Below are 13881 nucleotides of genomic sequence, written 5' to 3' on the forward strand. Positions count from 1 at the left end.
GGAGCCTTTCCTTTTTATAAGGTAAGATGCTTCCAATACACTGAAGGGCAAGAAGTTGTGAAACTGCCGACAAAACTCTTTGCTTATGCAAAGGTGAGAAGTACAGAATCCCGAATTTGATTAACGCTCAGAGGATTCGAAACTCACCAATGGAATAGGGATGTGCGCATGTAAAGTGCCATCAAGTCGCAGCCGACTTATGGGATGTCGACGTATAATTTATGTAGTGACCGAAATCAGGAACTTCTAGGAAAGCCAATCATAAAGGTTCCTTAGTTTGCATACTTGGGTGGGGTTTCGTTATCTTTTAATACAGTGTACATAGGATTGATAAAGGCAAACTTTATTGTTGCGTTGGTAGTCTGCTGGGACTACCTGAAGAGAAAGGTTTATGTTGCTCTGCTGGCAGCTGTGACCCAGCTCACCTTAACTGTAGGCAGTGCGCATCCATGCACATACCTGGAATAGGAAGAGGAGAAGTGGGAAGATGCCGGTAGGTAAGTACTTTGATCCAATCTTGCATAAATTCTGGAAGCGGAAAAGAAAAGCGAACGTTCTGCTGGTGGGGGGAGGGGGTCGAAGCAAGAGGGATCCCTTGGACGCCTAAAACCGATCGCCTCATTTAAATCTCTGCTCATTTTCCTCACAGGGAGTCTGTTGACTCTGCTTTTTCGGTCTAGACAATTAGCAGGACTCCTCAGTTCTTTCTGTCTTGGAGGGGGGGGGTGCAGACAGTAGCTCCATATTCTTCCGAATGGAAGCTTTGTTCTTTTTATGACCCTGCCGATACATTTCTGCTTGAAAATGTCTTGTCCTGACTTTAAAATGGCTTTAAATGACATTGCTCAGACAAGTGAGGAGACTGAGAACATGGCCAGGATCGAAGTGCTCCTTCTATGGCTTCTGACGCTGCCTCTGCTAAACGGTGAGTTAAAAGCTGATTTTGATACTCGTGTGCTATTTCATTGCTGTGCAGCTGATTTAATGCACAGTTTTCTTTCTCCTTACTGTTTCTCCAGTTTCTTCTGCAAGTCTTGCTCATCGTCTCGACAATCTCCCAACACTCATGTGTGCTGCAATTGGCATCGCAAGCTTTCCCGCTATCAAGCTGAAATGATCTTAGTGGCTAGCTGACAGGTTGATAATAAGAAATGTGGCTAGCCAAAGGGGCCAGTGACACAGACAGCGGAACAAAACTCTGGTTGCTTGAAAGCTTGAGACGAAGAGCACTTTCACACATGCCATATAATCCGTTTTCAATCCACTTTCAATGCACTTTGCTGCTGGATTTTACTGTGTGAAATGGCAAAATCCACTTGCAAACAATCATTAAAGTGCATTGAAAGTGGAATGAAAGTGCATTATTCAGCAAAGATTCTGCATTTTACGAAAGATGCCATTTTGGCTTTAAAACTTGAAAAATACTGAGGCGAAAATTGTGCATTTTACGAAATATACCATTTTGGCTTTAAAACTTGAAAAATACTGAGGCAAAGATTGTGCATTTTACGAAAGATGTCATTTTGGCTTTAACAGTTGAAAAATACTGAGGCGAAGAGTCTGCATTTTATGAAATGCCATTTGACTTCAACACTTGAAAAATACTGGGAGGGGTCCAAAATATCAACTGTTTGTTCTGGTCTAAATATTACCCCCTCTCTCCTTTCCCCCAATTCTTTTCCAGGAGCTGATACCATGCCCTCAGGTAAGGAAGACAGCCACGTTTTACTGTAAAAAAGATGTACATCTACAAAGCTTAGTGGGAGTCAGGACTGCCAGACACTACTCAGTCTTTGGCTTTGACAGGAAAGAGGTTCCTGTGGTTGGAAAGAGGGGGTGGAAGCTTTATGAATTAGGAGCTTTAGGGTCTTCAGAAAAGAAAGTGTCCCCCCCAGAAGTCCGGATCCTGTTTTTAGATTTAGGGCGCATTCCTTAACCCCGCCCTGAATCAGCTTAGGAGCCAACGTGACCCCGTGGTGGCTTAAGTCCCCATTCATCCCATGATAATGGGCACTTGTGCCAGCACGGGGGGCATTTCCACTGGCGCCTGGGTGCTGCGGAGCTACACCAGCTTCCCCTGCCATCATAGCCTCCCTCTGGCGTCCATCTGGTGCAGGTTCCTCTGCCGGCGTCCCAGGAGGTGTTCCTAGGGGCAGAGCTGCCTGTGGGTAGCTTCCTAGCCTCTTTTGCCCCAGGAATGCCGCCTCCCATGGAGGAGTGAGGAATCAAACCCGGTTCTCCAGATTAGAGTCCACCGCTCCATACCACCGCTCTTAACCACTACACCACACTGGCTCTCACTGATTCTCCTGCATGGGCTGACCAGCGATCCTATTGGAAGGGGGAGGTTCAGGCAGCAATGTTTGAGGAAGCTGTATATTGCCTGGGGGGTGGGGACACAGAATGAGCATGCCCCCAAATACTTCTGAGCTGGAACCCTCCATGCATCCCTGCAAGTTCTCTTTCTCTCCATCCGTTCCAGTCGTTCTCCCTGAAAACCTCTCATTTACCTGTCTATTAATCTGCCCACCTTCTTTTTGTAGAAGGCACATTCCTCCCCATTAACTCGTGGCAACTGCGCCTATGTGCCCACATCCACATCTCACTCTCTGCTTACAACAACCGTATATTATTTTTCATGAGTTAATTGTTCAGATTTTTGATCTGCCCTTGAGATTTAGGAAATGAACCAGGATTGGCAGGGAAACGGGAAACATGAAAGCCCTGACCTAACCAAAACTGCCTTACAAAGTCCTTGGAAGAGGCTTAAGCTCTGGAGTAAGCCCTGGCAGAAGCTCTGGAGCAACACCTGGAAACATCTGGCTTCTGCATGGACCTTGGAGGTTCCTGCTTGACACAGAGAGGCTACTGTTACAAGTAGTTCTCGGTTAGCTGTACACCTAATCCCTCCGCAGAGATTATGTTGAGGTTCTGTTTACGTGGATGAGGAGCCTGCCACGGGCATATTCTGGGAATAGGGCAACCTGTGGATTTTCCATGCGGGTACAGCTTCCATCCTGTTCATCACTACATCTGTCCCTCCTCCTCCTCTTCTTCTTTGTTTTCTTCTTCTCAAAAGCCATTTGGTTTTTATTGATTGATTGCACATCCTGTAATGGAAGAGATACTCCTCCTGAAGATAAAAATATTTGGCCTCAGTAACTCTGTGGCACCCGTTGTATTTGCTATGGAAGAACGCTCACCTTAACTCTGCCCTCTCCCGTGCCTCTCTCTCTTCTCCCCACAGCCTGTGGCCGGCCCAAAGTGTCTTCCCCTTGGATCGTTGGGAGGGAGAATGCTGCTGAAGGGAAATGGCCCTGGCAAGTCAGCATACGGAAAAACAGGGTGCACATTTGTGGCGGGAGCCTCATCTCGTCCCAGTGGGTGGTGACGGCCGCGCATTGTTTCGAAGGGTGAGGAAAAGAGGCTGAGGAGGCACTACCTCCTCTGCACCACTAGGGGGAGTTAGCTTTTAAAATGGCCAAATTTGAATGGCGAATTATGAAGACTAGACGAGCATGGGTCGAACCCAATGAATTAGTTTTAACTGTGTTCTAATTAAGCTTATGTTTTTAATAGTTCCCCTACGAATGTTTGATTATATATTTATTGATGTACTGATGTATATAGATACTATTTTTATTATGTAAAAGTTTTTCATTGTTGGTCTGAGACCGTATTAAACATTTCGCTTCAAAGGGTGAGGAAAAGAGGCTGAGGAGGCACTACCTCCTCTGCACCACTAGGGGGAGACAGAGGGATGGCAGTGAGTTGTGCCAGGATCAGTATAAATTCAACAATGGACCAATTCTACCGTCGCTAATGCCAAAATGGTATAATCTGTGAGTTGTGATTAGAATCAGGTATTCGCAAACCTGTAATATGGGTATCCAGGTAAGGAGTGGTTCATTAGACCAATCCATTTATCGTGAGTGCTGATAGAATGTGGGTCAGATGTATTGAACACTGAAATTTTCTATATAAATATGAGTTACTATTACTAGGCATCAGGATACAGATATTACACTCCTGTGCTGGCTAATCTATTAGCATCTCCTTGCTCTTTGGTGCTGGCTAATCTATTAGCATCTCCTTGCTTTATGGTCTCTGATGTAGTGTGGTGAGCCAGATGGGGATGCCAACTCTGGGCTGGGAGACTCCTGGAGATCTGAGGATAGAGCCGACCCACCAAAGCAGCCATTTTCTCCAAGGGAATTCATCTCTGTACTTGAGATGAGTTGTAATGCTTGGAGATCTTTAGGTAGGGTTGCCAACCTCCAGGTGGTTGCAACAACCAGCATATGGGCTCAAATTTAAGATATGCGGTGTACAATATAATATACCACTAAGTATACTTTATAATAATGAACACAAACTGATTTGAAATTAAAGAAAAATAGTGTTATTGCCACACATAATATTCTAGATTGGTGTTGAATTCACACACATGTCAATATCATAAACATATACACAATCCCAATATCATATGTTTATGATATTGGCATGTGTGTGAATTCAACACCAATCTAGAATATTATGTGTGACAATAACAGTATTTTTCTTTAATTTCAAATCAGTTTGTGTTCATTGGACTCTATGGCACTGAAGTCCCTCCCCTCCCCTCACCAAACCCTGCCCTCTTCAGGCTCCATCCCAAAAATCTCCAGGTAATTTTCAACCTGGAGCTGGCAACCCTATCTCTAGGCCCCACCTGGAGGTTGGCAGTCCTAATTAGTAGGGTTGCCAACCTCCAGGTAGTAGCTGGAGATCTCCCGCTATTACAACTGATCTCCAACCGGTAGAGATCAGTTCACCTGGAGAAAATGGCCGCTTTGGGAACTGGACTCTATGGCATTGAAGTCTCTCCCCTCCCCAACCCCCGCCCTCAGGCTCTGCCCCGAAAACCTCTTGCCGGTGGCGAAGAGGGACCTGGCAACCCTGTCCCTCCGCCTTTCCTCATAAGGCTTGGTCTCCAGACCAAATGAACCCTGAGGCTGAGTATAGGCTTAAACTTAGCAGAAGGGGTGCCAAACACAGAGCCCCCTGAGAGCTCCTATCCAGCCAGCAAGCCAGCTGAGGCAGCCACCTCCTGAAGTCCTGATCTGGGCTGGCGAGGCATGGCCCGGCCCAACCAAGTGACATTTATGTCACATGCGGCCCTTGTAAAAAATAAGTTTGACGCCCCCCCTAATTTTTCTTTGGATTTCCCCCTACCATTCAGACCGCTGGTCCCAGACGAGTATCGAGTGCACCTGGGAGAATATGAGTTTTCCAAACCTTTGCCCAGCATGGTCTCGTCCGGTATCAGCAAAATCATAGTGCATCCGTATTACGCCGGAAAAGGGCTGAGCGCCGACATCGCACTCCTGCAGCTGGAAGAGCCCGTCCGGTTCTCCCGGACCATCTTGCCCATCTGTCTGCCTGGTACTTTGGATCTGGACCCCTTCCCCGCTGGAATGTCATGCTGGGTGACCGGTTGGGGCCACCTCTATGAGAGAGGTAAGAACGAGCTTGGTGGGGCCTAGGGTTGGTAAGTACCTCTTCGCCATTGGCGGGAGGTTTTGAAGTGCCTGGCTGTCTTATAGAGTCCAATGAACAGACAGCAAGGAGGAGGTTAAGTTCAAAAGCAAACAGTTCTTTATTTAGCTAAACACAGAGATGGGTGAGTTAACAACAGATAAGGCACAGGGTTACTCACAAAGGAACAAAGCATGGGATAGTTCCTTTATACTTTAGGATCGGGGGAAAGTACATTGCCTTACAAGGAAACATTTCGTATTACAAAAGAACCAATACACATTAGGTGTCTACCAGTAAGTTAATTAGCATAGCCTATAGATATTGCCCAAAGGCGTAACTAAGCGGGTGCTTGATCTTGTGAGCTAGGAAACAGAAACTACATTCCTAAGGATAGATGTAAGAGTAACTGTGTCTGTCAAAGACAGCTCTCTCTCATTATGGTGAGAGGCAGTACCAGGCAGTGAGAGTATGATTTGTTGGCTCAAAGCCTTTGGATGCCAACTTCTCTAAAGCTTTTATGTGTGTGCATATTACATAGTGTTTTAAACCAGCCCTTATATTTAGGCACAACAGTTTTTGGGCGGAGCCTGAGGAAGGTGGGAGGGGAGGGACTTCAATGCCATAGAGTCCAATAGCCAAAGCGGCCCTTTTCTCCAGGTGAACTGGTCTCTATTGGCTGGAGATCAGTCGCAATAGCAGGATATCTCCAGCTAATACCTGGAGATTGGCAACAGTAGGCCAAGCTGATCTGGCATCATGTGTATGAGAGTATGAGGCATTGTTTCTATAGAAGAGACTCCTATACATGTGACTCCATGAAGATCCATGTGTAGGGTGGGAAGAACAATGGACACACAGAAAGAGGAGGGATCAAAGGGTTAAGACGGGTTAAGACAAAGAGAGGGACATCCCATTCAAGGGGATAACACTTAAACACACTAAAAGTGATGTAGCGCCCCCTAATGTCCAGGCATGCTTAGTTGCTCACTCCAACAGTTATATTGGTAAATCAAGTTATATTGGTAAAAATCAAGCCAGAACTGACCCTAGAAGCTAAAATGACTAAACTGCGGCTATCGTATTTTGGTCACGCCATGAGACGACAAGAGTCACCTGCAGGTTGGCAACCCTATGTCAGACTATTGACTTCAGTGGACCTAGAAGTATATCACTCTGCTTTGGGATCACAATGCCAAAGTCCGAGTGAGCATGAGAAGAAACGTTGAGTCTTTTTCTCCAGTTTGAGCCCAGTCTCAGTCCCCCCCTCCCCCTTTCCCAGCCCCCTTTCTCACTCGGACCCTGCAGGAGGTGGAGGTGCCCATCCTAGGAGTGGAGGACTGTGACCGCATGTACCACGACAACACCTTCTCCTACACTGTGCCGGAAGGCTACAGGCTGATCCACGAAGACATGATCTGCACTGGGTACCCGGAAGGGAAGAAGAATGTATGCCAGGTAAGATCTCTGGCTCAGACAGAGCCAAGAGCAAGAGGCCTACTGTGTGGCAACTAGGGCTTCTTGTTTCTTTTACATGTGGGCCTTTAAATAGAGTTTGCTGTGACTTTTGATGGGAGAATTATTTAGCAGCAGATGGGATTTCATGAAAGAAGGTGCTTCCTGTAAATAAGCGGGGGAAATGTCTGCTTCCGGGAGCCTGAAGGTGGTCAGCTCCCACCTCCAGCTAGAAATTGGCACCTAGTAGTAGGGTTGCCAACCTCCAAGTGGTGGCTGGAGATCTGCTATTACAACTGATCTCCAGGCGACAGAGATCAGCTTACCTGGAGAAAATGGACGCTTTGGAAGGTGGATTCTATGGCATTGTACCCTTTTAAATTCCCCCCTTCCCCAAACGCCACCCTCCTTAAGCTCCAGCTCCAAAATTTCCAGGTATTTCCCACCCCAGAGCTGGCAACCCTGCCTAGCATGGAAGACACATTTGGGAGGATGATGGTGCTAGAAGGTCTCTTCCTGGAGATTTCAGTATTAATGCTTCCCAAGACATGAGATGGGGTTGGTGAAACAGGGAGGAAGTAGTTATGATGACCTTAAAAGAAGGGTAATAGGTAGGGTTGCCAACTGCCAGGTAGTAGCAGGAGATATCCTGCTAATTCAACTGATCTCCAGCCGATAGAGATCAGTTCACCTGGAGAAAAATAGCCACTTTGGCAATTGAACTCTATGGCATTGAAGTCCCATCCCTTTGCAAACCCCGCCTTCCTCAGGTTCCTCCCCAAAAATCTCCCACTGGTGGCAAAGAGGGACCTGGCAACCCTAGCCATAGGCTGCTTCTTTGGGTTCCCATCTGGGGAGAAAGTAGGGTTCCCAGCTCCAGGTTGAGAAATACCTGGAGATTTTGGGGGTGGAACCTGAGAAGGGAGGGGTTTGGGGAGGGGAGGGACCTCAATGCCATAGAGTCCAATTGACAGAGCAGCCATTTTCTCCAGGGGAACCGATTTCTATCACCTGGAGATCAGTTGTAATCACGGGAGATCTCCAACCACCATGTGGGGGTTGGCAATCCTAGGAGAAAGTTAGGGTATAAATTAAGTACATGAAATAAATTTGATAGAAATGTGGGTGTGGAGCATGTGGCTGAGGTAGAAGCCCCCCAGTTCCTTAACATGTCTGTACACTTCAGCAATGGATGGCTCCTTGTAACCTATGATCTTCCAGCTGCCCCAGCCTCGGCCATCTATCTCCTGCTTGCTCCCCTAAATGACTCCACCTTCCCCCCCTTGCTGCCCTTTATATGGAAACTACCTCCCAGAATCATGGTGTCATGCCCCCCTTCTACCTCCCTTCAAATCCCCTCTCAGCATCCACCTTTTCTGTAAAGTATTGGACACAGAATCCCTCTCCTACTCAAACTCACCCTCTGCTGGAATAACTTGGAAGCACCATGGGGCAGAGGCTTCCCTTGTCGTACTCTGCAAATTTTGAGTTACGGTTATGTATGAATGGGGTGGATATGTGTACGGTAGCCCCTATCATGTCTAGTTTAAGAAGAAGAGTTGTTTTTTGTATGCCGACTTTCTCTACCACTTAAGGGAGACTCAAACCAGTTTACAATCACCTTCCCTCCCCTCCCAACAGACACCCTGTTAGGTAGGTGGGCCTGAGAGAGCTCTTAATAGAGTATTGTACTGCAAATGGTCTGGTGTGGAACGATGCAAAATCTAAGGTCCTGGTATTCTCAAAGTCCTGGAAACCACTTAAATGGATAATTGGTGGCAACTCACTTGAGCAGATCAAATATTTTAAGTATTTAGGCATTTATTTCCATCATAATGCATCTTGGAAAACCCATTATCAATTTGCAACTAAATCATCAGAATTTAGCTCATTAGCAATTATTCAGGGTTTTTTTCAATAGAAGAAATCAATATATTCCTGCTCCCCTTAAGGTCTTTAACTAAAGCCAAAGTCAACGTGCAATTGCTGTATGGTATTCCTGTCTGGATTAGTGCATTAGGTTATCCACTGGAACGCACCCAAGCCAAATTCCTCTGAAAAATAATGGGCATGCCCTGTTGTGTCCCATATGCCGCATTGGCTTTAACCTCGACTCCTTGCTTATGCTTACTGAGGCAGAAGCTTTTCAAAGGATAAAATGCAGGCTCTTAGATATAGGACTTCAAGACCTAAACAGTGCTACTAATAAAACATGCTCCCCATCAAATTTAGGGGTACCTTTTGATGTTTATCATCCCTCCCCATACTTATCTCACCTGTGTGATCCTTCTCACTGTAGAACCATTACTCTGGCCAGATTTAATGTTTTGCCATCTGCGCTACTTGAAGGCAGATTTCGGAAAATCCCTCTGACAGGCTTTGCCCTTGTGGCAACAATTGTATTGAAACGGTTGCTCACGTCTTATTTTATTGTAGTTTTTACACAGAATCTCGTAACGAACTTTTAAGCCCCCTGTTGGTTAATAGACAGAAAGTCTCAGATTCTTTTAACGTTTCCTATTTATTGAACAATATTGGAGACGGTGGCACAGTTTTTAAAGTTTGCTTTAAAAAGCCAGCCAAATGGTTAATTAGACGGCAGTATCAACAAACAGCGTTATTTGATGTAACTGTCTTTTAACTATGCCATAAAAGGCACTTTTTAATCTCTTCATTCCTTTTGTACCCTTTTTGTATTATGTTTTTATGCCAATAAAGGAATGATGATGGTGATGAGGTAGGTGAGGCTGAGAGAGCTCTAAGTAGGGTTGCCAGGTCCCTCTTCTCAACCGGCAGGAGATTTTGGGGGCAGAGCCTGAAGAGGGCGGGGTTTGGGGAGGGGAGGGACTTCAATGCCATAGAGTTCAATTGCCAAAGTGGCCATTTTTCTCCAGGTGATCTGATCTCTATCGGCTGGAGATCAGTTGAATTAGCAGGAGATCTCCTGCTACTACCTGGCAGTTGAGCAAACCAAAATCAACACCTCTGCACGAATATCAAGGATAAGGAAAGTAGTGCAGGAATCTTAGGCTATAATTACTACAACACAAATGAGTGAAACATCAAAGTGTAATCAATGCATACAATAGTGGAAAGGGACAAACATACACAGGCACTGACGTCATCTTTAAGGGACCGGGGCTATCCCATTCATACTGTACAACAAGCTAGAACTAGAGCCAATATGAAAAGTAGGGAAGAAGTCCTGTATTGTAATGAACAGAAAGAACATGCCACTAATAAACCACTCACCTTTGCCTTCCGTTTCAACCACCTTTCCAGTCATATTACTGCAATTATCCACAAACACTGGCACCTCCTCTCCAATGTCCCTGGCTGTCAACAAATCCCCAAAATCGGCTATAGCAGAACCATGTCTATTAGAGACAAATTGGTCCATGCCGACTTAATTTGTGATCATAATGAGGGCACTAATATTAAGGGCCACTTTCGCTGTAATAAATGTCTTGCATGTAACCTGGCTTTAGAAGTCAAAGAATTTAAACGTGCTGACAGCAATTTTACTTTTAAACTTAACAGCTTTTCTAATTGCAACACGAAATTCTGTGTTTATTGTTTACTTTGCCCTTGCCAGTTGATTTATGTTGGTTCCAGTATTCGGCCCATAAAAACCAGGATTTTGGAACATAAATCCAGAATTAGGGCAGGAATTCGTTCCTTAAAGCTCGCCACAATGAAAATGAACTTCGTTTTTTTGTAGTTTGGCGACTCAAGGGTAAACTCTTTGACAAAAGGAATAATGAATGACTTTTAAGGCAGAAAGAGGCATATTTCATTAATTTATTTCAATCTCTAGAACCCCAAGGACTAAATGCTGAAAATGACCTATCTTGCTTTATTTGATACTGCCCCTTTAAGAAACAGCATAGTACATGTGCCACCTGTACTTCATTTAAGCTTTTGTAACCAGCGGCTGAGCATTCACTTTGTGTATCCCTTGTGGAACTGTTACATTTGCAATGACTTCTGTTTATTCCAACTATATCCTCTATAGATTTTAAGTCATATGGACTATTACATTTGCCAATGGATATAGTTATAAGAGTTATCCCTAAGGGGAAGAAATGAATTTTTGAACCTTGTATACCTTTTGAACTGCATGAATTGTAAGTACATGGACATTTTGATATTTATTGATATTTATTGATATTTATTGATCCATTATGCCTAGTAGCAATATTTTAATAGAATGATTTTTGACATAGGAATGGAACTGATGAAAAATGAAACTATCGTCTTCCTTTCATAATAGTCTTTTACACATCTGCTGAGGTCTTGTGACCAACTATTGGAATCTTCTTGGATCTATGTACCCTGATGGACTATTGAAAAAAAACACATTTATACATACCTTTGTGGACTATTGAAATACCATTGTATATAGTTGTATGTTTGTCCCTTTCCACTATTGTATGCATTGATTACACTTTGATGTTTCACTCATTTGTGTTGTAGTAATTATAGCCTAAGATTCTTGCACTACCTGGTAGTTGGCAACCCTAGCTCTAAGAGAGCTGTGACTAGCCCAAGGTCAACCAGCTGGCTTTGTGTGTAGGAGTGGGGGAACAAATCCAGTTCACCAGATTAGCCTCCGCCGCTCATGTGGAGGAGTGGGGAATCAAACCTGTTTCTCCAGATCAAAGTCCACTGCTCCAAACCGCTGCTCCTAACCACTACACCATGCTGGGTCTCCTAGAGAGATGAGTTTAGTGTCTTCCTTGGTGAAAGAAGAAGTGCCTCTGAGCATGCTAAGAGTTCACCCCCCTTGCAACTGATATACTGTAATCAGGTTTCATGCCCTCATGTCTAGACTGGGGTGGGGGAAGCATTTCCTTGAATGGGCTGTGAACTCTTTCCTGTCTTTTTACGCAAATGCAACCGTGTCCCATGTTTCCTTGTTTCTGTCTTTCCAGGGCGACTCAGGGGGACCCCTGGCCTGCAAGCAGAATGGCACTTGGTTCCTGGCTGGAGTGGTGAGCTTCGGGCTTTTCTGTGAACAGGCCAACCGACCTAACATCCACACCCGGATTACCTCCTACATGGACTGGATTCAACACACTAGAAGTGGAGCCCATCTCCCGTGTGCTAATTGACAATGGTCAATTTAGCCCCATACTGTGTTCTCTGATTGGTTCTCCCATCTTTCCCATCACTCGCTGTCTTAACTGGAGATACTGGGGTTAAACTTGGGACCTTCGGCATACAAATCAGGTGCTCTGCCACAGGGCTATGCTACAATTGAGACGCCAACCCACGTAATGTCAGCTTTCACTGGTGTTAATGGAGATCTCCAAAGCCATAGTTAGAGGCCTTTCCAGCCCTTGATTTGGTGGTCCTGGGGGTGGAATCTTGGATCTTCACACAGAACATATATTTTACTATTGAGCTTGCTTGCCTGGGCCTTTCTCCACCTACCCTGTTAGCCATGGGTGTAGATCAAGCATCAAGTTCCTTGAAGCAAAGGGTGGAAGACATTGGATACCAGACAGACCTTGGAAAATCACCATTTCCCCTAGTACTTGATAAATCTAGATACTTGGTCTCACTTGCAGCTTATTTTTATCATCTTGAGTCTATTAATTATAGGAAGGCCTTTACCCTTGCCAGATGCCAGGCCCTACCATTGGCTGTTTTAGAAGGGAAATATAAGAAGATCCCTAGATCAGAGAGTTATGTCCGTGTGGAACAGGGGACATTGAAGCCATCAACATGCACTGATATGTTGCCCATTCTACCACGAAGTTAGATCAAAGCTTATTTCTCCCCTACTTGGTAAATTCCCTGATGAGTCAGTTGATCTTTTGACAAAGAAACTCCTATTAGGAGAAGACCCTCCGCTTACGCTCCAAGCTGCCAAGTTTTGCGCTGTTGCTATTAAAAAATACGCAGAGCTTTATTAGAGAATGATTGTTAGACTATTTTACAATTTTATCAATTTTAATGTGATAATTTTAACCAGGGGTTGCTTTTATTGACCTTACACCTTTATAGGTACGGGCAGTCTGTGATTCTGCGGTGCAAAACTATTGTGTCTGGAAATTTTGATGGGTTGGCACGTGATTGGTCAGTCGACTGTATTAATAAACTTGACTTGTCTACTATTGAGCTCTTTCTGTGTATAAAATCCATGTTCGGAAAAACCCGCATGGGTTGTTCCCCATGGGTCTTGAAGGCAGATTTTAGGAGAACTTCATTTAGGAGAAAAAACTTCATTTTTTAAGGCATTAGGTTTGCAGTAATAGGCATATTTGCTTCTGTGTAAGCTTGACTGACCTCAGTGATGCTTTTCTGAAATTATACCTGCAACAGAATCAAGCTATAAGCACAGGAGCCCTGACCTGGATAGCTAAGTCTAGCCTGATCTCGTCAGATCTCTAAGCAGGGTCGGACTTGGCTAGTATTTGGATGGGAAACCACCAAGGAAATCCAGGGCACGAGGAGGAGGCAGGCAACGGCAAACTACCTCCGACGGTCTCTTGCCTTGAAAACCCCATGGGGTTGCCATAAGTCAGCTTTGACCAGATGGCAAAAAAAGAAAAAGAAAAGAAAGGTACACTCATTGGATGCCAATGAGGGACAGACAGAAGACACAAAAATATGTATTTGTTCTTTTCACCTAGAGAGATGATAATGAAGCAAGTGTTGGGATACTGCTAGAGTTGCCAACTTCCAGGTGGTATCAAAAACAGAGCTTGAGCTGATAAAGTCAAAATGGATGAGAAATACGCAGCCACTATGGCATCAATTTAACCCTTATAATATAATAAATCAAAACACAGCTTCAAATGGTTCAACTATAGTCGCAAATAAGTCTTCATATTCATTTAAGACAAATTACAAGTGCATCCTCATTCTTTCTAACGACGCAAACAGTGGCCTTGGTATTGT

General features: G+C 44.7%; 1 protein-coding gene across 1 annotated transcript; it reads left to right on the plus strand.

Moving 5' to 3' along the window:
- Positions 1 to 870: 870 nt before the first annotated feature.
- On the plus strand, positions 871 to 12086 carry LOC130490463 (serine protease 33-like). Its single transcript, XM_056864290.1, has 6 exons — positions 871 to 925; positions 1685 to 1705; positions 3248 to 3413; positions 5222 to 5499; positions 6800 to 6975; positions 11907 to 12086. Exons 1-6 carry the CDS (start codon positions 871 to 873, stop codon positions 12084 to 12086), a joined length of 876 nt encoding a protein of 291 aa, XP_056720268.1.
- The last annotated feature ends 1795 nt before the right edge of the window (positions 12087 to 13881 follow it).

The sequence above is a fragment of the Euleptes europaea genome, chromosome 18 (genome assembly GCF_029931775.1).
Source record: "Euleptes europaea isolate rEulEur1 chromosome 18, rEulEur1.hap1, whole genome shotgun sequence".
NCBI classification, from domain to species: Eukaryota; Metazoa; Chordata; class Lepidosauria; order Squamata; family Sphaerodactylidae; genus Euleptes; species Euleptes europaea.